At 45.4% G+C, this 25,019-nt stretch overlaps 1 protein-coding gene across 3 annotated transcripts in view; it reads right to left on the bottom strand.

The window, feature by feature from the left end:
• Positions 1–25,019, bottom strand: part of LOC137437373 (uncharacterized) — a 76,228-nt gene that overhangs the window by 37,690 nt on the left and 13,519 nt on the right. For 2 of the 3 annotated variants that reach the window (XM_078769109.1, XM_078769110.1), the window contains 3 exons: positions 9,748–9,859; positions 3,723–3,792; positions 2,320–2,384 (listed from right to left, as the gene is read on the bottom strand). Coding sequence is in view for 1 of the 3 variants with exons in the window: in XM_078769111.1 (XP_078625237.1) it covers positions 3,723–3,792; positions 9,492–9,546; positions 9,748–9,859 (237 nt within the window). In the remaining 2 variants the exon portion in view is untranslated. Of the gene's footprint in view, positions 1–2,319; positions 2,385–3,722; positions 3,793–9,491; positions 9,547–9,747; positions 9,860–25,019 lie in introns of all 3 variants that reach the window. The other variant, XM_078769111.1, reaches the window with a different exon arrangement.

Genomic DNA, 25,019 nt, shown 5'->3' with positions numbered 1-25,019 from the left:
GGGGAATTTAATCTTTCTCTAATTCTGGGGGGATTGAATCTTTCTCTAATTCTGGGGGCTTTAGTCTTTCTCTAATTCTGGGGGATTTAATCTTTCTTTAATTCTGGGGGATTTAATTCTGGGGGATTTAATCTATCTCTAATTCTGGGGGATTTAATTCTGGGGGATTTAATATATCTCTAATTCTGGGAGATTTAATCTATCTCTAATTCTGGGGTAATTAATCTTTCTCTAATTATGTGGGATTTAATCTTTCTCTAATTCTGGGGGATTTAATCTAACTCTAATTCTGGGAGATTTAATCTATGTCTAATTCTGGGGGATTTAATCTGGGGGATTTAATTCTGGGGGATTTAATCTATCTCTAATTCTGGGGGATTTAATCTTTCTCTAATTCTGGGTGATTTAATCTATCTCTCCTTCTGGGGAATTTAATCTTTCTCTAATTCTGGGGGGATTGAATCTTTCTCTAATTCTGGGGGATTTAGTCTTTCTCTAATTCTGGGGTATTTAATCTTTCTTTAATTCTGGGGGATTTAATCTATCTCTAATTGTGGGGGAATTAATTCTGGGGGATTTATTCTGGGGCACTTAATCTATCTCTAATTCTGGGGGATTTAATCTGGGGGATTTAATTCTGGGGGATTTAATCTATCTCTAATTCTGGGAGATTTAATCTATCTCTAATTCTGGGGTAATTAATCTTTCTCTAATTCTGGGGTAATTCATCTTTCTCTAATTATGAGGGATTTAATCTATCTCTAATTCTGGGAGATTTAATCTTTCTCTAATTATGTGGGATTTAATCTATCTCTAATTCTGGGAGATTTAATCTATCTCTAATTCTGGGGAAATTCATCTTTCTCCAATTATGTGGGATTTAATCTATCTCTAATTCTGGGGTAATTAATCTATCTCTAATTCTGGGGTAATTCATCTTTCTCTAATTATGTGGGATTTAATCTCTCTAATTCTGGGGGATTTAATCTATCTCTAATTCTGGGGGATTTCATCTATCTCTAATTCTGGGGTAATTCATCTTTCTCTAATTATGTGGGATTTAATCTTTCTCTAATTCTGGGGGATTTAATCTATCTCTAATTCTGGGAGATTTAATCTATCTCTAATTCTGGGGGATTTAATCGATCTCTAATTCTGGGGGATTTAATCTATCTCTAATTACAGGGGAATGAATCAATTTCTAATTCTGGGGGATTTAATCTATCTCTAATTCTGGGAGATTAAATCTATCTCTAATTCTGGGGGATTTAATCTATCTCTAATTCTGGGGGATTTAATCTATCTCTAATTCTGGGGTAATTAATCTTTCTCTAATTATGTGGGATTTAATCTTTCTCTAATTCTGGGGGATTTAATCTATCTCTAATTCTGGGGGATTTAATCTATCTCTAATTCTGGGGGATTTAATCTATCTCTAATTCTGGGGGATTTAATCTATCTCTAATTATGGGGGATTTAATCTATCTCTAATTGTGGGGGAATTAATCCATCTCTAATTATGGGGGATTTAATCTATCTCCAATTCTGGGGTACAGTAATTAATCTTTCTCCAATTATGTGGGATTTAATCTATCTCTAATTCTGGGGTAATGAATCTATCTCTAATTCTGGGGTAATTAATCTATCTCTAATTCTGGGGTAATTAATCTATCTCTAATTCTGGGGTAATGAATCTCTCTCTATTTCTGAGCGAATTGATCAATCTGTATTTCTGAGAAAATTAATCGATCTTTAATTCCGAAGGAATTAATCAATCCGTATTTCTGAATGAATTATCTTTTTTTTGTTGGTTTATTGAGACAATGATCACATAAGCCGGAGTTATGCTTCTACGAAGATGCACGTAAGCGTCTCTGCATAGCTATGCAGAGAAGGGGTTTATGGGTAACCGTAGCCCGCATAGGCTCGCCGAGGGGTCGATGCGCACCCCTCCAAAATCTCAACAATGCGTCGCACGTAGCTGTGGTCATGTGCGTCAAACAAACGCTGATTGGTTGAGCAGGGAAGTATATCTGGTAGCATTGAGGGTTGGGCCCAGACCCAAATCCGGAACTAAAACAAAGAACCAAAACATTCAAACAGAATGTTTACACTTTTACTGGAGGTGGAAACGGGTTTCCATTTCTGGGTGCTTCTCCATTTTCTGTACATTCTTTAGTTTTAGTAAATGTGACACTGCCCCGTACTGCACGCGTTAACGTTACATGCAAGTAAGTTGGCAAACACCCATGCGGACGTCTGCGGGCGACACCCGTGCATGTTTGCAGAAGCATAAATCAGCCTTTACACCTAACATACCTTGCCAGAGTGTGTGGGTAATGCATGTAGATCGTTGCTTTTCATTTGGTCTTTATCAACAAGTCCTACAAAGGAATTAAACATGAACGATCAATTAATATTGGAACATTCAATCAGCCTTTTTCCTTTTTTGAGCTCGAGCAAACGTTACAACGAGCTCAAAGTTTTGTTTGAAGACCAGCAGCTCCCTGAATGGTGCAACAAGACAGGTGTGTACAACAGTCACTGGCACAAAGGATGATTCTTATTGTCAGAAGGTCAAGAAAGAGGGACTCCTTAATGTAATAATAATGAATGCAAATTAAAATGTAGCTAGCAAATTGTGAAAGAAACGGATTTAAGTTTGTTTTTACAAAGGACGTTGCCATGAGATAATCACAAACAAGGGAATTTGAATGGAGAAATCACTTGATAACATATTGCTTGTGCTATGTTGCTATGAAAAAAAGGAGGTGTTAGTGCATGAGTGGTGTGCGACGACATGGTGTATATATTACATCACCTTGAGAGAATACTAAAAAAAAAACTCAAAAACGAAGTGTTAGTGCATGAATGGTGTGCGACAACATGGTGTATATATTACATCACCTTGCGGGAATACCAAAAAAAAAAATCTCAAAAAAGAAAGTGTTAGTGCATGAGTGGTGTGGTGTGCAGTGACACTGTGTGTGCATTACATCACCTTGCGGAAATACTTTTAAAAAACAAGAGAAAAATGACCACAGTGTGATCACCAGCTGCGACGTGTAGAATCATGAGGATATCCGTTGCAATATGCGCTACCAAATTCGACCAGTCATTAAATTATACGCATGCACCAGCGTCTTTTTGTCTTTCAGTTCTGGTCTTGTCCTTTGTTTTGCGACGCATCATGCTTCATCAACTGATTACATATAATGTATGGACGTGAATGTTATTTCTGTTAATGTTAATCTTAATTCATTAATGTTATTTATTAATGTTAATTCTGGGTGGCAGAGGGATAATTTGAAACGGGCTTGGTCGGTAGGGGAAGTCCGAGTGTATGCGCATGCGCTTTTCAAAAAGGCACCCCAACAACAAGAACAACAACGCGGTCCTCTCATAGAGATGCTCGTCGCAGCTAAAAACTCAAAAAAGGAAGTGTTAGGACAGGAGTGGTGTGCGACGACATGTTGTGTATATTACATCGCCTTGTGGGAATACTTCCGCTCTAGCAGGGAACATGGCCTTAAAATGCATGTTGTTGTTGTTGTGTTGTGGGAATACTTGAAGAAAAAAAATTCTAGAGTGTACATAATCATTAGCTCATAGAAGAGAAGCATCACGACAAACGTCTTTTATAAGTTCCGAAATATATTACAACAAATTATCATGTAGAGCTGTAGGAATTGAACGTGAAAGATTAAAAAGGGTCTCCTTACTCCTGTTCGGTATCATCTCCATCGCTCCATATGGAGGAGCCAGGATTCCTGCCAAGTATTGTCGATATTTCTGCAAACATGATGCAAGAACACAAATGAATGTGGTTTCTTAAGCAGACAAAGTGCTATACGATTCCAATGTAATGATTTGTTTTGAAGTATTCTTTCTTCTACATTATGTAGTCCATATAAATAGGGCTACGGAGTGTGGGATCTGCCTTAAGTGGACCCATAAATGGGAAGGAGTCAGATATTGATGAGCTGGCAGGGCATGACCAAGGTGGGATCAAAGGACAGGAAGTTTGTTTTACAAGTGGAAATACCAACTGGTTTTCTACAAAGCCCTGTGAAAGTTTGGTGTCTCCATCTGCAATTATTGCCATAGACCTGTTGGGTGGCCTGCTTGCCAGTCCTGCCTTTTCCCATTGGGTAGTTTGGACCAAAAAGTGGATGCACGTCTAACCCAGGTTTCCACCAAAAGGTAGATGTACGTTTAACCCAGGTTTATACCAAAAGGTGGATGCACGTTTAACCCAGGATTATACCAAAAGGTGGATGCACGTTTCACCCAGGATTATACCAACAGGTGGATGCACATTTAAACCAGTATTATACCAAAAGGTGGATGCACGTTTAATCCAGGATTATACCAAAAGGTGGATGCACATTTAAACCAGGATTATACCAAAAGGTGGATGCACGTTTAACCCAGGTTTCCACCAAAAGGTAGATGCACGTCTAACCCAGGTTTCCACCAAAAGGTAGATGCACGTCTAACCCAGGTTTCCACCATAAGGTGGATGCACGTTTAAACCCAGGTTTATACCAAAAGGTGGATGCACATTTAACCCAGGTTTCCACCATAAGGTGGATGCACGTTTAAACCCAGGTTTATACCAAAAGGTGGATGCAAATTTAACCCAGGATTATACCAAAAGGTGGATGCACATTTAACCCAGATTTGGACAAAAATGTGGATGCACGTCTAACCCAGGTTTCCACCAAAAGGTGGATGCACGTTTAACCCAGGCTTATACCAAAAGATGGATGCACATTTAACCCAGGTTTCCACCAAAAGGTGGAAGCACATTTACCGCAGGATTATACCAAAAGGTGGATGCACATTTAACCCAGGATTACACCAAAAGGTGGATGCACATTTAACCCAGGATTATACCAAAAGGTGGATGCACATTTAACCCAGGATTATACCAAAAGGTGGATGCACATTTAACCCAGGATTATACCAAAAGGTGGATGCACGTTTAACCCAGGATTATACCAAAAGGTGGATGCACGTTTAACCCAGGATTATACCAAAAGGTGGATGAACATTTAACCCAGGATTATACCAAAAGGTGGATGCACATTTAACCCAGGATTATACCAAAAGGTGGATGCACATTTAACCCAGGTTTCCACCAAAAGGAGGATGCGCATTTAACCCAGGATTATACCATAAGGTGGATGCACATTTAACCCAGGATTATACCAAAAGGTGGATGCACATTTAACCCAGGATTATACCAAAACGTGGATGCACATTTAACCCAGGTTTCCACAAAAAGGAGGATGCGCATTTAACCCAGGATTATACCAAAAGGTGGATGCACGTTTAACCCAGGATTATACCAAAAAGTGGATGCACATTTACCCCCAGGATTATACCAAAAGGTGGATGCACATTTAACCCAGATTTGGACAAAAATGTGGATGCACGTCTAACCCAGGTTTCCACCAAAAGGTGGATGCACGTTTAACCCAGGCTTATACCAAAAGATGGATGCACATTTAACCCAGGTTTCCACCAAAAGGTGGAAGCACATTTACCGCAGGATTATACCAAAAGGTGGATGCACATTTAACCCAGGATTACACCAAAAGGTGGATGCACATTTAACCCAGGATTATACCAAAAGGTGGATGCACATTTAACCCAGGATTATACCAAAAGGTGGATGCACATTTAACCCAGGATTATACCAAAAGGTGGATGCACGTTTAACCCAGGATTATACCAAAAGGTGGATGCACGTTTAACCCAGGATTATACCAAAAGGTGGATGAACATTTAACCCAGGATTATACCAAAAGGTGGATGCACATTTAACCAAGGTTTCCAACAAAAGGAGGATGCGCATTTAACCCAGGATTATACCAAAAGGTGGATGCACATTTAACCCAGGATTACACCAAAAGGTGGATGCACATTTAACCCAGGATTATACCAAAAGGTGGATGCACATTTAACCCAGGATTATACCAAAAGGTGGATGCACATTTAACCCAGGATTATACCAAAAGGTGGATGCACGTTTAACCCAGGATTATACCAAAAGGTGGATGCACGTTTAACCCAGGATTATACCAAAAGGTGGATGAACATTTAACCCAGGATTATACCAAAAGGTGGATGCACATTTAACCCAGGTTTCCACCAAAAGGAGGATGCGCATTTAACCCAGGATTATACCATAAGGTGGATGCACATTTAACCCAGGATTATACCAAAAGGTGGATGCACATTTAACCCAGGATTATACCAAAACGTGGATGCACATTTAACCCAGGTTTCCACAAAAAGGAGGATGCGCATTTAACCCAGGATTATACCAAAAGGTGGATGCACGTTTAACCCAGGATTATACCAAAAAGTGGATGCACATTTACCCCAGGATTATACCAAAAGGTGGATGCACATTTAACCCAGGATTATACCAAAAGGTGGATGCACATTTAACCCAGGATTATACCAAAAGGTGGATGCACATTTAACCCAGGATTATACCAAAAGGTGGATGCACATTTAACCCAGGATTATACCAAAAGGTGGATGCACATTTAACCCAGGATTATACCAAAAGGTGGATGCACGTTTAACCCAGGATTATACCAAAAGGTGGATGCACATTTAACCCAGGATTATACCAAAAGGTGGATGCACATTTAACCCAGGATTATACCAAAATGTGGATGCACATTTACCCCCAGGATTATACCAAAAGGTGGATGCACATTTACCCCAGGATTATACCAATAGGTGGATGCACATTTAACCCAGGATTATACCAAAATGTGGATGCACATTTAACCCAGGTTTGGACCAAAATGTGGATGCACATTTAACCCAGGATTATACCAAAAGATGGATGCACATTTACCCCAGGATTATACCAAAAGGTGGATGCACATTTAACCCAGGATTATACCAAAAGGTGGATGCACATTTAACCCAGGATTATACCAAAAGGTGGATGCACATTTAACCCAGGATTATACCAAAAGGTGGATGCACATTTAACCCAGGATTTTACCAAAAGGTAGATGCACATTTAACCCAGGATTATACCAAAAGGTGGATGAACATTTATCCCAGGATTATACCAAAAGATGGATGCACATTTAACCCAGGATGATACAATAAGGTGGATGCACATTTAACCAAGGTTTCCACCAAAAGGAGGATGCGCATTTAACCCAGGATTATACCAAAAGGAGGATGCACATTTAACCCAGGATTATACCATAAGGTGGATGCACATTTAACCCAGGTTTCCACCAAAAGGAGGATGCGCATTTAACCCAGGATTATACCAAAAGGAGGATGCGCATTTAAACCAGGATTATACCAAAAGGTGGATGCACATTTACCCCAGGATTATACCAAAAGGTGGATGCACATTTAACCCAGGATTATACCAAAATGTGGATGCACATTTAACCCAGGTTTGGACCAAAATGTGGATGCACATTTAACCCAGGATTATACCAAAAGATGGATGCACATTTACCCCAGGATTATACCAAAAGGTGGATGCACATTTAACCCAGGATTATACCAAAAGGTGGATGCACATTTAACCCAGGATTATACCAAAAGGAGGATGCGCATTTAAACCAGGATTATACCAAAAGGTGGATGCACATTTACCCCAGGATTATACCAAAAGGTGGATGCACATTTACCCCAGGATTATACCAATAGGTGGATGCACATTTATCCCAGGATTATACCAAAATGTGGATACACATTTAACCCAGGATTATACCAAAAGATGGATGCACATTTACCCCAGGATTATACCAAAAGGTGGTGCACATTTAACCCAGGATTATACCAAAATGTGGATACACATTTAACCCAGGATTATACCAAAAGATGGATGCACATTTAACCCAGGATTATACCAAAAGATGGATGCACATTTACCCCAGGATTATACCAAAAGGTGGATGCACATTTAACCCAGGATTATACCAAAAGGTGGATGCACGTTTAACCCAGGATTATACCAAAAGGTGGATGCACATTTACCCCAGGATTATACCAAAAGGTGGATGCACATTTAACCCAGGATTATACCAAAAGACCACTCCATATTCTACCAATCCAACTGCTCTCTCCCTCCCACTCCATATTCTACCAATCCCACTGCTCTCTCCCTTCCACTCCATACTTCACTCGACCAATCCCACTGCTCTCTCCCTCCCACTCCATATTCTACCAATCCCACTGCTCTCTCCCTCCCACTCCATATTCTACCAATCCCACTGCTCTCTCCCTCCCACTCCATATTCTACCAATCCCACTGCTCTCTCCCTCCCACTCCATATTCTACCAATCCCACTGCTCTCTCCCTCCCACTCCATATTCTACCAATCCCACTGCTCTCTCCCTCCCACTCCATATTCTACCAATCCCACTGCTCTCTCCCTCCCACTCCATACTTCACTCGACCAATCCCACTGCTCTCTCCCTCCCACTCCATATTCTACCAATCCAACTGCTCTCTCCCTCCCACTCCATATTCTACCAATCCCACTGCTCTCTCCCTTCCACTCCATATTTCACTCGACCAATCCCACTGCTCTCTCCCTCCCACTCCATATTCGACCAATCCCACTGCTCTCTCCCTTCCACTCCATACTTCACTCGACCAATCCCACTGCTCTCTCCCTCCCACTCCATATTCTACCAATCCCACTGCTCTCTCCCTTCCACTCCATACTTTACTCGACCAATCCCACTGCTCTCTCCCTCCCACTCCATATTCGATCAATCCCACTGCTCTCTCCCTTCCACTCCATACGTCACTCGACCAATCCCACTGCTCTCTCCCTCCCACTCCATATTCGACCAATCCCACTGCTCTCTCCATTCCACTCCACACTCGACCAATCCCACTGCTCTCTCCCTCCCGCTCCATATTCGACCAATCCCACTGCTCTCTCCCTCCCGCTCCATATTCGACCAATCCCACTGCTCTCTCCCTCCCACTCCATATTCTACCAATCCCACTGCTCTCTCCCTTCCACTCCATACTTCACTCGACCAATCCCACTGCTCTCTCCCTCCCACTCCATATTCTACCAATCCCACTGCTCTCTCCCTCCCACTCCATATTCTACCAATCCCACTGCTCTCTCCCTCCCACTCCATACAGAGAGACTGAGCTGTCGCCCGCAGACAGGGAGACTGAGCGGGACAGGGAGACTGAGCGGGACAGGGAGACTGAGCGGGACAGGGAGACTGAGCGGGACAGGGAGACTGAGCGGGACAGAGAGACTGAGCGGGACAGGGAGACTGAGCGGGACAGGGAGACTGAGCGGGACAGGGAGACGGAGCGGGACAGGGAGCCGGAGCGGGACAGGGAGACGGAGCGGGACAGGGAGACGGGGCGGCACAGGGAGACGGAGCTTTTTCACGTGTACTTACTTGTACACGGGTACTTACTTTTTCACGTGACTAATTTTGGGAATGCTCCTCACCGTGAATGGAACATCCATCTTTGGGAATGCTCCTCACCATGAATTGAACATCCATCTTTGGGAATGCTCCTGACGGTGAATGGAACATCCATCTTTGGGAATAAACCAATAAACCAACAAAGCTCGGTCAGGGACTGTCGCCCGCACCTTTGGAGGCAGGATATAGTGCATTATTAATTTATGATATATAATGACGCTCGATTTTGGTGCACTGTTCGTGCCTTCAACCCGTATGACAGCCGCACATGACACTTACAGTTTCAGTGTGCCCGAGGACTACGACTGACGACTGACGTGACGAGTGACGAGTGACTAGCCGAAGGGTGGTTCTTCTTCTTCTTCTTCCTCTTGGGGTCAACTTCCTGGATCTGGAACGGGAAGTGATATTTTTTTCTTTTATTCTTTCCTTTACCCTGTGGATGGTCCATCGATTTTATATATAATTATAAACCGAAGGGTTTTATATATATATATATATATATATATATATATATATATATATATATATATATAAGTCCTTAAGGGTCAACGAGATTATTTAAATATCCTTCAAAAAAACAACATTTCATTTTATGGCCGTTGAATGTGACGTCACGACAAGGAACGGTGGACGATTTCAAATGCATAAATTCGCTTTTCAGTGATTAATTATTGATTAATTGGTTTGGATTCAAAAGGGTGGAGGCCCGGGTGCCCGGGGCGTCCGCCCGGACGTCTTTAGCGTGAGGCTCATTTTCCGCGGCGCAACACCTGCGGGGGCCCAGGGTCGAGGATTCGAACCTTTGCCGTTTACAGCTCTCGAGTACGCATCGTTGATACGTCATCGTGGCCCGCCTTAGCCCGGTGCACCACGACGCCTCCACCGATTGGAGTTCACTTGGAACATGCATTTAACCCCCATGTGATTGATCTAGTTAGGCAGCTTAGCAATAATTTCTGGGGGAACGACTTTACAAAACTACCATTTTTATTTTCGTGCTTATGGACCAAACTTTTACAAATAACACTGCATGTGATAGTCAGGTGGCTTAGCAACAATTTTTAGGCGTAATGTTACAAGCCGGACAAAAGTCCCAAATTTGGTATGGAGCTTCGTTTGGACCTATCAATTGATTTTAGCCTAGGAGCCATCCTGACCGTTTCAGATTTTCCAAGATGTTGGCCAAAATTCAAAATGCCACCAGCAAAACTGAAATATCATATATCTCTGGCTGTAGAAGTCACAGATAGACAAATGAGGTATCAAATCAGGGGTTTTTGAGGTCAGTGAAACTGATTCAGGGAAAGGTACATTTCATATGTCACTTATTTTCGAGATGACGTCCAAAATCCAATATGGCCACCAAGGAAAATCATACTATAATGCAAGGACTTGAAAAGTTTGTTCGCCTAAGGCTCAGGCATCGAAGGATGGATTAACTTGACACTTTGCACACCTATAGATATCGTTTTAGTGGGGCGGCTTAGCCCAAATATTCAAAAGAATTGTGCATTTTGTGATACAAGCACCAAATTTGGCACACTAGTAGACTATCATATTATGAAAAGATCTGGATATTGGGCCATCTCAGATTCAGAGATTTGATTTTTGCAAGATTTGCAGATTTTGCAAGCTGAGATTGCAACGCCAGGGACGGCCGACTCCTTCCTACGAGCTGCCCACGTCACCCGCACAAGAAGAGCTCATCAAATCACTGCAGCGGCACTGCACATCCTGCAACACCGTGCGTATGAACGCCACTGTATGACATATGCTGATGATGCAGAAGACCTGCCTGAGTTCGAAGACTGGTGTCACCAGAGAGGAGAAGACATTCCCAACTTTCAGTACTGGGCAACTGTGCTGGAACTAGAGATGTTGGTACTGGTCTACGTGCGTTCTCTGCGGCAGGCTTCATTCACGACGTACCTTGATGCCCTGACGGAACTGGTCCCATGGTTCCATGCCTTAGACCACACACACTATGCCAGGTGTGTCCCTGTTCACCTGAGGGACACGGTTGCACTCCCAATGAAGCACCCAGATGTAGCCAGAGAATTCAGGGCTGGCAACTTCACTGTACAGAAGACGAAGAAGGTGTTCTCTTCGATCCCAATCGAATTGAAATCTTGCAAAAATCAAATCTCTGAATCTGAGATGGCCCAATATCCAGATCTTTTCATAATATTGTTACAGACGCGGTTGTGGATGTTGGTCTACCGAGCGGTTTGGTATGACCGCGCCTGCACGTTTACCCGATTATACTCGAACGTTGACTAAGTCGCGCTATGCTAAATCAATGATGGAAAAGGACACAACGGCTGGGATTAAAATGACACGACACCAAGGGTTCAGTTCTCAAGACCTCCGGAGGAGGTTATAATATTGCGGAAGGTCAGATTACAGGAATGAGAGGGACAGCATAGAAAGACAGGCACTTAGACACACTCTTATATTAGCCCCGACAGACGACAGATAAACGGGACAAAACTGACTCACACGGGGATTGATGGCAAGGAAAGCGGGTAGTCGATGGCTCAAGGTGCACTCTTGGCTCAAGGACAGAATCGACCCGCTCCGGTCCAGAGATGCGGGAGGCCTCACTCAGCGCTCGAAGGTCGTGACTTGTCTTCTTCAGTCGGGGGCGCATCTCACGTCACGTCCGGTAAGTGGCTGCGTATATCCGGCGGGGAGTGACACGCCCTCGGCTCGTTAGCTCCGCCCCAGATGGAATCGGCCCGTTGCTTCTCATTGGGTGCGTGCGGGGGGGTTACCGGCTCTGCCCTTGACGAGGGGCTGACAGGGAGCCCCTTCGTGGTAACCCCGTCGGAGCGCATGGTCATGGCGGCTAACCGAGCCGGTGTGAGGACGCACACTCCCCCGCGCCGCGCCGCCCCCATCTCCTCTGTTGTTGTAGTTGTAGTTGTTGTTGTAGTTGTTGTTGTTGTTGTTGTAGTTGTTGTTGTTGTTGTTGTTGTAGTTGTTGTAGTTGTTGTTGTTGTTTCATGGGGAAGATGGGAGGAGGTAAGGGGAGGTCCTAAACTCACTACTGGTGCCATACGATCACATTCTGGTGCAACGAAGAGTCAGAATTAATGGAAACGAGTCCTTAACTGACATAGACTAAGAATAACTAGCAAGATGTCCCATAGTTGTCTACGTGAGATGCGGTGAACCTGGGCACGACATTTAATGGGGGAAAAAGGGGAAGGTCGGTTCTACAGAGTGTTATTTACAGGCAATGGGACTAGGGAATGGGGGATTGGGGATAGTTGGGGAGTATTGGGGAAATAGGGGAGTATTTACAAGCGGATATTGAGGCCAAGTCCCATATCCGCAACATTGCACCCTTCTCTACCCTCGGGGCGTCCCGACCCGATAAATTTTTACCTATTTTAGTGTGGCACTCAGATGTAGTTCCCTCTACTATTAACTCTACCCTGAGTGCGACAGTTTTACAGATATTCACAAATGAGTAAATATGTCCCCCTGCGACGTTGCACCCTTCTCCTCACAGAAACACACCCACAGGATAACCGAATCCGGAAAGAATTCGCAAACTAAACATACAGCCGGTAGGGAGCATTATTTACACAAGACTACGCTGATATTTACACTACGATCCAGGACCTGTTTTTGGAGGAACACATGCAGATGTTATGCATAGAGAGAGCACGCATGCCAGCATCGATACACCAACCCACGAGTGCTCTGTGGCCTTATGGCCTTTAATAATGTGCAGAGCACCCCTTCCAAGCATCAAAAGCACCACCCCATAACACAGTCAGCACCATCCGGTGCACCAATAAAGTGTTTATAAATCACCGGTGGTGTCGCAGCCGGCCGATGTTCTGCCGCTGGTCTTGCCTTCGTGTGGTGCACTTGGTGTTCTTGCCTCTTTCAAAAAAATAAAGAAAGGCGCCAACCGCGTCCATTTCTGTATTGTGGCCGTCAGGGGGCCAACTATAAGTGGTTCACCTTGTATGGCATAGGTGCCACGTTGACCCATAGGTCCATCCACGGGTGGTGCTTGGCCGCAAAAGAACTGCGGTCCATTGTGGGTGGCCACCAACATTGCGGTCCATATGGTGTATCGATCCAGGCAGCAAGCAGCGAAAGTGCAGGCCCACAACTGCGTAGCCAGCACCTCTCTCTCCTCTCTCTCTACCCCAAAGCCAGATCCTCAGAGGTGGGAGACAAAAGAAGCAGACAAGTGAGTAAGGTGGTAAGGGCGCAAAAGTGCACGCAATGTAAGGTAATGCACACTGGGGGCACATGGGAACCAGGTGAGACAGGTACGTTCCTACCGTACGCCCCCCCCCCCCCACCAGGTAACCTACATGGCCCCTCCCTTACCCCTTACTGTATCCACAAAACACAACACTACCCATAAACATCTACTTTACAAATCAACAAACGTCCCTACTGTCTTCCCCGTTCCTCCCATATACCAAATTCGTCTTCTCTCCCTCTTAACCAATCAAATTTGCCATTTTCAACTCATCAAAATTTGCCATTACCAATTCATCATCAGTCCCTCCTAGGGAGGGAGAGATGGAATCACCCCAATGTCTCATCCACGTCGTGATGCGTCTCACCAATCCACACAGCAATTCTCATTTCCTGCACACAGAACAAAGAAAACACAGGTGTGGAGTCATCATCATCACCACAGGTAAGTGGCTGCGTATGGTGCGACAGGTTCATCAATCCTAACTATTTCCTAAATGACTTTAACAACTTTACACTACCCGGGGTCTTTCTCCGGCCAAACCATTGGCCCTCTTACACTATGGGTTCTAAAAACCAATTCCCATTGGCCAAACTGTGGTGCTTTTCAATTTGGGGTCTCACTCCCCCGATTCATCTCCCGGTGCCCTCGCACAATTTCTGGGCTGTGGCGTGTACCTCTCCCAGTGGGTCTACCCACCTGCACACCTCCACCACTGCAGTTGCCTCCGAGCTTACCTGCTCCTTACCCTAACCTAACTACCTGGGGAAGGCCCTCTGGCGCTCTCCCCACTCGGTGCCCTCTCTGGCACTGGGCTGCCCGATCCACACCCGGGATCCTCAGGCACCCACTCACAACTATCGGCTCCCAGAGCCCACCTGCGGCCTCACCTGGCCGACATCCTCACAGTGGTGGAGTGCCCAACCAACTACACACACTAACAGGCTACACGCCCAGCCATTTCCACAACACTAATGCACCCATCCAAATACCATTCTGTCACCCGCACCACAGATGCCAATATCCAACCACAATTTACCTATACCCTCTACCTAACACTTACACTACCCGCCCCGGGTACTCGTGAAAGGGGTCCACTCTTCCCCCATCCACACCTTCGCACCATGCACACCACTCCGTACCAATTACTCCAACTCTCTCCACACACCTTTACTTGCACACCTGTGCTCTCACACCTGGTGCCACCTGCACCCTTCTCTCCCCAAGCGCATTCGCGCTGATCCACAACACTCACTACTCACACACTGCTCCACACACCTGTCCAGTTGCACACCTGTGCAATCACACCTGTTCAATTCTCACACAGCATCATCTCACCTAACTACTCCCCTCTGAAACTTGCGCTTCCCAGTCGTCCCTTTAAACTATTGCGCTCCCACGTCATTATCATCCACACTAATCTACCTGCGTCCCCACTACAGGTATCAGTCACTAACTAAACTTAACGTCACCTAATGTCATCTTCGCTAGATCCCTACAATATAACCTAACCCACCCGGGCTAGTTTTCACTGCCATCAACCCCATAAGCTATTGCGCATTTGCCCCCACCTATGGGAAGGGTGGCAGGGATGCCAGCCTTACCCACCGGGCCCATCGCTCACTACCAATTTCGCACATCAAATTTCAACAAATTAAAAATTTGCCAATCACTACCCATCATCTGCCAATCACTACTGCCAATCCCTTGCCAATCATCAAATTTTGTTTTTCTCTAATTTTGGGTCCAAAACACTAACCTCATCACCCAGTCTACTCACTAATGCCTCTCGATGCGCCAATTCCTGTCCAAAGCCCGGCTTCGTAAAGCCAAGCCATGAATGCGGGTTGTTCTGCGCCAGCGGCTGGATGCGTCCGGCATTCGGGGCAGGGACGGGGGCTTACCCGGGCCGAGATCCCACGCACCATCTCGGCGTGGAGCCATCCAATGTCCCGATCTCGATCTGCCGGAATGCCTCAACAAAAAGTGGTCGCCATGACGACCCTTTCTATCGGGCTGCCCGCTCCGCCTAGTGGAGCACGGACGCGGCCGTTCAAAGCGAGGCCCAGCACGCACCGAGGGCCCGATTCGGCTAAAAGTCGACCTAAACTCTACCCCGTCTAACGTCGATGCTTCACCTGGACGCTTACACCCCGCGGCCCGTTCCTTGCTCACACATCCAGCCGTTTCCATGCTCCTCGTACCTTTCCTTACACACCTCGGTACACCCATTCCACTCACAGCCTTGGTCACACACCTGACCACCGAACACTTTGGCACACATTCGTTGGTCGCACACCTCACCAACACACCTCTTCGCGCCCCCTCCTCTGTGACAATCACAGGTGTGCTCTCATTCGCACACCCAACCACGTGCCTCACTACCAATTCCAGCGTGCATTCCCACTCACGCTCTACCATTCCAGATGTGCATCCTTCCATCCCAGGTGTACATCCTCGCTCACCTGTCACAACCAACTCACTCTCCTTGTCACTCTCACTACTCTCACCTCCATTCTTGACAGCGCACTCACCCTTACTCTTGACAGCGCACTCTTTCCTCATGCACCTGTCCGTCACACACCTTTCTCGCGCACACTCTCCCGTTACACCCTCTGTAACACTCACCACACCGCGCTTCCATGTGCTCCCTCGCACACGCGCTACGACCGACTCATTCTCGCCAGCACACTCACTCCTTGGCACGCACTTTTTCCTCACACACCCCAGAGTCGGACTTTCTCGCACACCTCCTTTTTCGCACACCAGACCTGTCGCACACTTCACCAACGGCCTCTCACGAACACCCGGGTCTATCTCGACCCCCAAGCTTCTTAAATCCCCTGGCGCATCATACGCACGACCATATTGGTCACCACTTACACCGGGTCCTCTTCCTTTTCGCTTCTCCTCCATCACCTGCGAATCCCTCATCCGGTTAATGAGCACATCATCACGATCCAAACACAGACTTTGGACCAATTCTTTTATCTCCTCTTTTATCTCCTTCTTATCCTCTCTCCGTCGCTTCTTAATTTCGCTCACCCCTTCTTCCACTTCTTCTAATTTCTGCTTCACCTCTTTTATTCCCCGGTACGTCTCCTCAAGCTCGTCCTCTAAGGCTACCTTGACCGTTTCCAGGTGCGTCCTCACCTGCCGGTCCTTCGTCTCCATTACCTCTACCACCTCGTCCAACCTCGCTGTCAGTCCCTCACGTACCATCTGACATTCCCTCTTTGTCGCTATTAAGTCGTTTTTTATGTCGTTTTGTGTCGCTTTTAAACCTCCTAATACCGCAGTGTTCCTTTGAACCTGCTCCGTTAGTCCTTTTTGTCCCTCCGTCAGCTGTTCCACCTCCTGCGTCAGGTCCTCTATGCCCCCTTGTAACTTTACAGTCCCCTTTCTCACCTCCTTCTCCATGTGCTCCTTACAGTGCCTCACCTCCTCGCGCACTCCTCCGACCTCCTCACTCACTCCTCTTCTGATCTCCTCTCCCATCACTTGCATCTCCTGCCCAGATGCCACCCTCATCTGCTCCATTTCCTCCCTGTGAGCATCCAGTTTAGTTTCTACCCCCATTCTGACCCCCTCTATCTGCTGCTCCATTTCTTCCCTTTCCGCTTGGTCCCTCATGTCCCTCAATTTGCCTTCCATACTGTTTTCTAACCCTATTAACCCATTTCTCACCTCTTTTATCCCGTTGTCTAACCCCTCAAAATTATTGTCTAACTTCCCAAATTTCTTGTCTAACTCCTTAAAATTATTGTCTAACCCCTCTCCGGTACCCCTCGCTTCGTCCCTCATTACCCCTATTTTGCCCTCCAATCGCTCACCCTGAGCATCCATCCGGTTCCCCATTACCCCCAATTGCTCATTCTGAGCCTCCATCCGGTTCCCCATTTGTCCCATACTGCTTTTCAAACCTCTAATTTGGTCTCCCAATTGCTCACCCATTTGTTCCATAAGGGCCCTCATTTGCAGGAGGAAAAGGTTCGAATCCACCAGGGGCGCTGCCACGGTCGCGGGCGCGGTGACCAGCGAGGCGCCATTTTGCGCCCCCGCAACGTCGGGCGCAACGACGCTATTTTGTGCGTCTGCTACCCTCGCTGCTTCGCACTCCTCGCGTCCCTCAATTTGGTCCTGGACCGACCCTGCCTCACTCTCCCCTACCGGACCCCAGCTGTCTTGATCCGCCATAGCGCGACTTTCAAAATTCGGGTTTTTATTTCCGTAAAACAAATCAAATTTCGTCGTTATAATTTCGAGCGCGGGAAACGCGCTCCGGATCGAATTCTACCTCCCAACACCAATTGTTACCCTAGTGGTACAATTGGTGTTCCAAAATTTGGGCCTAATAAATTTAGTCCCAGGTTCGAATCCGACACTCCTGACACCAATTGTTACAGACGCGGTTGTGGATGTTGGTCTACCGAGCGGTTTGGTATGACCGCGCCTGCACGTTTACCCGATTATACTCGAACGTTGACTAAGTCGCGCTATGCTAAATCAATGATGGAAAAGGACACAACGGCTGGGATTAAAATGACACGACACCAAGGGTTCAGTTCTCAAGACCTCCGGAAGAGGTTATAATATTGCGGAAGGTCAGATTACAGGAATGAGAGGGACAGCATAGAAAGACAGGCACTTAGACACACTCTTATATTAGCCCCGACAGACGACAGATAAACGGGACAAAACTGACTCACACGGGGATTGATGGCAAGGAAAGCGGGTAGTCGATGGCTCAAGGTGCACTCTTGGCTCAAGGACAGAATCGACCCGCTCCGGTCCAGAGATGCGGGAGGCCTCACTCAGCGCTCGAAGGTCGTGACTTGTCTTCTTCAGTCGGGGGCGCATCTCACGTCACGTCCGGTAAGTGGCTGCGTATATCCGGCGGGGAGTGACACGCCCTCGGCTCGTTAGCTCCGCCCCAGATGGAATCGGCCCGTTGCTTCTCATTGGGTGCGTGCGGGGGGGTTACCGGCTCCGCCCTTGACGAGGGGCTGACAGGGAGCCCCTTCGTGGTAACCCCGTCGGAGCGCATGGTCATGGCGGCTAACCGAGCCGGTGTGAGGACGCACACTCCCCCGCGCCGCGCCGCCCCCATCTCCACTGTTGTTGTAGTTGTAGTTGTAGTTGTTGTTGTTGTAGTTGTTGTTGTAGTTGTTGTAGTTGTTGTTGTTGTTTCATGGGGAAGATGGGAGGAGGTAAGGGGAGGTCCTAAACTCACTACTGGTGCCATACGATCACAATTTCGTGCAACGAAGAGTCAGAATTAATGGAAACGAGTCCTTAACTGACATAGACTAAGAATAACTAGCAAGATGTCCTATAGTTGTCTACGTGAGATGCGGTGAACCTGGGCACGACATTTAATGGGGGAAAAAGGGGAAGGTCGGTTCTACAGAGTGTTATTTACAGGCAATGGGACTAGGGAATGGGGGATTGGGGATAGTTGGGGAGTATTGGGGAAATAGGGGAGTATTTACAAGCGGATATTGAGGCCAAGTCCCATATCTGCAACAATATGATAGTCTACTAGTGTACCAAATTTGGTGCTTGTATCACAAAATGCACAACAGGTTTGCTATGCTGCTACACTATAAGATATATTACTTTTTCGTTTGATGACAGTCGTCACAAAAACGTCAACAATGATGCCGACATATATTTCTTCGTTTTTATTTCATTCAACATTAGCCGGAAGTAAAATATGTTTCAGGAAATTACCGAGAGATATTTCTTCGTTTTTTTTATTAGTTATGTGCGCATACACTTTAAATAGGTTTATTTGAAATCTTTAATTTTCCACAATATAATTTACTTGCCATTTATCATTTGATGATTACGAGACACTTCCTCTTGAGGATAGTGACAATTCATGCGCTGCGTGGAAACTTCTATTTCCAAAATGAATGAGACGATCGATGAAGAATGCACACTTGAACAGGATGTAGCAAGAAAGCGAATGAGACGGGCGAACGAGTGCGTCGACGAACGTCAATGCAAACTTGCGGGGTCACCCGTGGGAATCCCACGGGCATGGATGTGTGTGACATTTCGACATATTGAGTTAGATGCTGCACATTCATTTTTACAAAATGGTTACTGGCAAGTCATCAGATCCAGAAATGGTGTAATGAACACAATTTATTTACGCGCAAGCAAGAAAGCAAGACGGCCCGATTTCCGATTCCGACGGGCGAGACGGGCCGACGGGCGAGACGGGCCGATTTGGAGCAAGAAAAAGAACGAGACGGGAGAAAAACGAGAGAAACGAGACGGGGAAAGCCGATTGGAGAGGCGAGTGAGGAGCGATGGGAGAGGCGAGTGAGGAGCGATGGGAGAGGCGAGTGAGGAGCGATTGGAGAGGCGAGTGAGGAGCGATTGGAGAGGCGAGTGAGGAGCGATTGGAGAGGCGAGTGAGGAGCGATTGGAGAGGCGAGTGAGGAGCGATTGGAGAGGAGAGTGAGGGTTTGGAGAGGAGAGGTGTGTGAGGGATTGGAGAGGTGAGGGATTGGAGAGGAGAGGAATGTGAGGGATTGGAGAGGAGAGGAGTGCTAGGTGGAGAGAGGAGAGTGTCAGGTGGAGAGAGGAGAGTGTCAGGTGGAGAGAGGAGAGTGTCAGGTGGAGAGAGGAGAGTGTCAGGTGGAGAGGAGTGAGGGGCCACATATTATGTGAAAGAAATAAATTGTGTTCATTGCACCATTTCTGGATCTGATGAATTGCCAGTAACCATTTTGAATGTGCAGCATCTAACTCAATATGTCGAAATGTCCCACGGGTGACCCCACTATATTTCTTCGTTTTTATTTCATTCAACATTATTATCCGGAAGTAAAGGTTCACATGTTCATTTCACGTGTGCAAAAACAAACTCCATTTCACGTGTGCATGGACATGAAACACAGACGGGAAATTGCTAAGAGATATTTCGTTCGAAGCAATTCTACACCGCCCAAATAAAATATTTCACCGATACACCGAGCGAATTTCAGCGAATTTCAGCGAATTTCACCGAGTTTCAGGAAATTACCCAGAGATATTTCTTCGTTTTTATTTCATTAGTTACTAGCAGAAGTACTCAGCGTTGCCGGCCGGGGGAAGGGGGAAGGGCACGTACACTTTAAACATGTATATACATGTGGGATGTGGGATATATACATGTGGGACGTGTGTGTGTGTGCGTGTGCGCGCGTGTGTGTGTGTGTGTGTGTGTGTGTGTGTATGTGTGTGTGGGGGTGTACATGTGTGTATGTGTATATGTGTATGTGTGTGCATGTGTGTCGGTGTACATGTGTGTGTACACATGTGTATGTGTGTGTATATATGTGTCTATGTGTATATATGTGTGTGTCTGTATGTGTGTGTATATATATATATATATATATATATATATATATATATATATATATATATATATATATATATGTGTGTGGGTGTACATGTGTGTGTACGTGTGTGTGTATGTATGTATATGTGTATGCATGTGTGTGTGTATGTGTATGCATGTGTGTGTGTGTGTGTCTGTGTGTGTGTATGTGTATATGTGTATGTGTCTGTGTGTGTATATGTGTATGTGTGTGTATCCATATGTGTATGTGTATATGTGTGTATGTGTATATGCATGTGTCGGTGTACATGTGTGTGTACGTGTGCGTGCATGTGTGTGTGTGTGTGTATGTGTATGTGTGTATATATATGTGTGTGTATGTGTATGTGTATATGTGTGTCGGTGTGTGTGTGTGTGTGTGTGTGTGTGTGTGTGTGTGTGTGTGTGTGTGTGTGTGTGTGTGTGTGTGTGTTAATAAGAGAGAGACCGAATTGTGAGATACAGAAATGAAAAAACGAGGTGTGTGTGTGTGTGTGTGTGTGTGTGTGTGTGTTATTGTGAAACAGGTGCAGCATCCAACTCAATATGTCGAAATGTCACACACGTCCATGCCCGTGGGATTCCCACGGGTGACCCCACTAGTATATATATACTAGCTTGGCTCGGCTCGCCGAGTGTCGTTACTGAGGAACAGGCTCTTATTTTAGCTGAGGATAATGACTGCACCTGAGTTGCTGTGTTGTCATGATTTACACCAATCATAATACAAACAATTATTTTGCACAAATGTATTTGTTGTGTTTGTGATATTACATTTTTATAGGCAATTTCGGTTGAATGTTTTTTTTCAAGAAATAACCCCTCAGCACATACATCGGGGAGGGGTAGTTGCAGACTGGAAGTTTGGGACGATTACACCTCACCACCACGTCATTTAAAACACCTCACCACCACATAATTTAAAACACCTCACCACCACATAATTTGAAACACCTCACTCCCACCTAATTTAAACACCTCATCACCAAGTAATTTAAAACACGTCACCACCACGTAATTCAAAAAACCTCACCACCACATCATTCAAAACACCTCACCACCATGTAATTCAAAACACCTCACCCCCACGTCATTCAAAACACCTCACCACCACGTAATTCAAAAGCCCTCACGACCACGTAATTCAAAACACCTCACCACCACATAATTAAAAACACCTCATCCACATGTAATTCAAAACACATCACGTAATTCAAAACCCCTCACGACCACGTAATTCAAAACACCTCACCACCACATCATTAAAAACACCTCATCCACATGTAATTCAAAACACCTCATCACCACGTAATTCAAAACACCTCACCCCCACGTAATTTAAAACATCTCACCCCCACCTAATTCAAAACACCTCACCCCCACCTAATTCAAAACACCTCACCCCCACCTAATTCAAAACACCTCACCCCCACCTAATTCAAAACACCTCACCACCACGTTATTCAAAACCCCTCACGACCACGTAATTTAGAAGACCTCACCATCACATAATTAAAAACACCTCAATAGCAAGTCATTCAAAACACCTCACCACCACCTAATTTAAAACACCTCACCACCAACTAATTCAAAACACCTCACCACCAACTAATTCAAAACACCTCACCACCACGTAATTCAAAACCCCTCACGACCACGTAATTCAAAAGACCTCACCACCACATAATTAAAAACACCTCAATACCAAGTCATTCAAAACACCTCACCACCACCTAATTTAAAACACCTCACCACCAACTAATTCAAAACACCTCACCACCACGTAATTCAAAACCTCTCACGACCACGTAATTCAAAAGACCTCACCACCACATAATTAAAAACACCTCAATACCAAGTCATTCAAAACACCTCACCACCACCACCTAATTTAAAACACCTCACCACCAACTAATTCAAAACACCTCACCACCACGTAATTAAACACACCTCACCACCAAGTAATTAAAAACACCTCACCAGTCACCACCACTTAATTCAAAACACCTCACCACCAAGTAATTAAAAACACCTCACCAGTCACCACCACGTAATTCAAAACACCTCACCACCACATAATTCAAAACACCTCACCACCACGTAATTCAAAACACCTCACCACCACATGATTCAAAACCACCACCACGTTATTAAAAACACTTCACAACCACGGAAACAAAAGTTTCAGGGAGTAGTTCAGTGACAACACAGATACTGCCCAGATATGTAGATATATAAATCGATGACCAAGTGTGCCTGAGTTGCTGTTTTGTCATGGTGGACACCAATCATAACAAACAATTATTTTGCATAAATGTTTTTGTCATATACGTGATATTACATTTCATAAACAATTGAAGTTGAATACTTAAGTTGAAAAAATACATCTTTTTCAATTTTTGTTTTTCAACAAAAGTTGTTTTTTCAAAAAATTTCAAAACAAAGACCCTTGAAGACACACACAGGAGAGATAGGTTCATACCCGAAGTTTCGTACGATTTTACAAAAGTTTGAGGTAGTAATTCAGTGACAAGACAAGACAAGTGACAAGACACTGCACAGATATATTTATAGATATGCTGTGTGTGTATATATATATATATATATATATATATATATATATATATATATATATATATATACAGGGGGCTGCAAAAGTAGGTATACAGTAAGGATTATACCAGTATTACCAGTATTATAATAGTTTTGAGGGATTTTGAGGGAAATAGTTTTGAGGGACATTTGAGGGATTAATATGTTTATTATTGATATGTTTATTATTGATATGTTATTATTGATATGCTTGTATAATCAATAAAATACGTTTTGTGCGCACGTTTTTTTTCTTCATAACTGTATACCTACTTTTGCAGCCCCCTGTATGTATGTATATATATATATATATATATATATATATATATATATATATTGTTACTGATCGCGGTTTAAGATGTTAGTTACCGAGCAGTTTGGTATTGCCGCGACCTAACAGGATCCCTGACTCACCCGATTCACCCAGGACTTTGGCCGGATGGCACCACAGCTAGTCAATAGGGAAAAGACAAAGGCGACACGGATGTGAAGAAGAGCAGAAGACAAAAAGGTTGGAAATACCACTAAATTTATTCCTACTATTTACATGCTCAAAGTAACCAAGGAGAAGGAAAGATAATAAAATAATATACAGAAGGATTAGAGACACAGTGCAATTATTAACTTATACAGCTTAATTAACCCAGGACAGAACAAACAAAAGACACTGACTCAAGCGGGGAATTGCAGTAATGGCAGGATGTGGATGGCTGGAGGGAGAGGGAGGTCCAAGGGGGTCCCGCAGCACAACCGGCGCGTTTAGCAGCCGCCGTTCAGGCCAGGCCCCACGCTGCTGTTTTGGCTGCTGTTTACGTCGCGTGCTTTGCCAGGCCTTGTCCCACTCGTCTGGTCCAAACCCTCAACTCTTTCTTGTTTCTCTCACTCCTCACCACCGACTCCTCACCGCAACCAACTGACCACCGACTCCTTACCACCGCAACCAACGCAACCACTGACCCTCCTCTGGCAACCGACTCAGACCAACTCCTTGTGACCAACTCAAAGTGCATCTCCGACCAACTCACTGTGACCACTTCCGTTTGCGCCTTTTATAGCGCCTCCAGCGATTACGCCGCCGGCGTTTTGGACACGCCCATCGGGGTGCTCACCTCGGCCCTGGTTGGTCGCGCGACCCTCGGGCTCCGCCCTGGATGACGACGGGCGGGCGCGCCCCTCCTCCCCTCTGACGAGGTGGAGACACGCCTTTCTTCTCCGACTCAAAGCACATGGTCAATGGCGGTTATTGGAGGGGAGGTGATTGGGAATCGAGGGCTCAGCAGTGACGAGAGGGGATGTAATATGGAAATGGAGGTTTTGGGGATGGCAAGGAAAGGGAGATTTTGGGGATGG

The sequence above is a fragment of the Myxine glutinosa genome, unplaced genomic scaffold (assembly GCF_964187855.1).
Source record: "Myxine glutinosa unplaced genomic scaffold, kmMyxGlut1.1 SCAFFOLD_1202, whole genome shotgun sequence".
NCBI lineage: Eukaryota > Metazoa > Chordata > Myxini > Myxiniformes > Myxinidae > Myxine > Myxine glutinosa.
The sequence above is the reverse complement of the archived record's forward strand: the minus strand, read 5'-3'. Positions and strand labels throughout refer to the sequence as shown.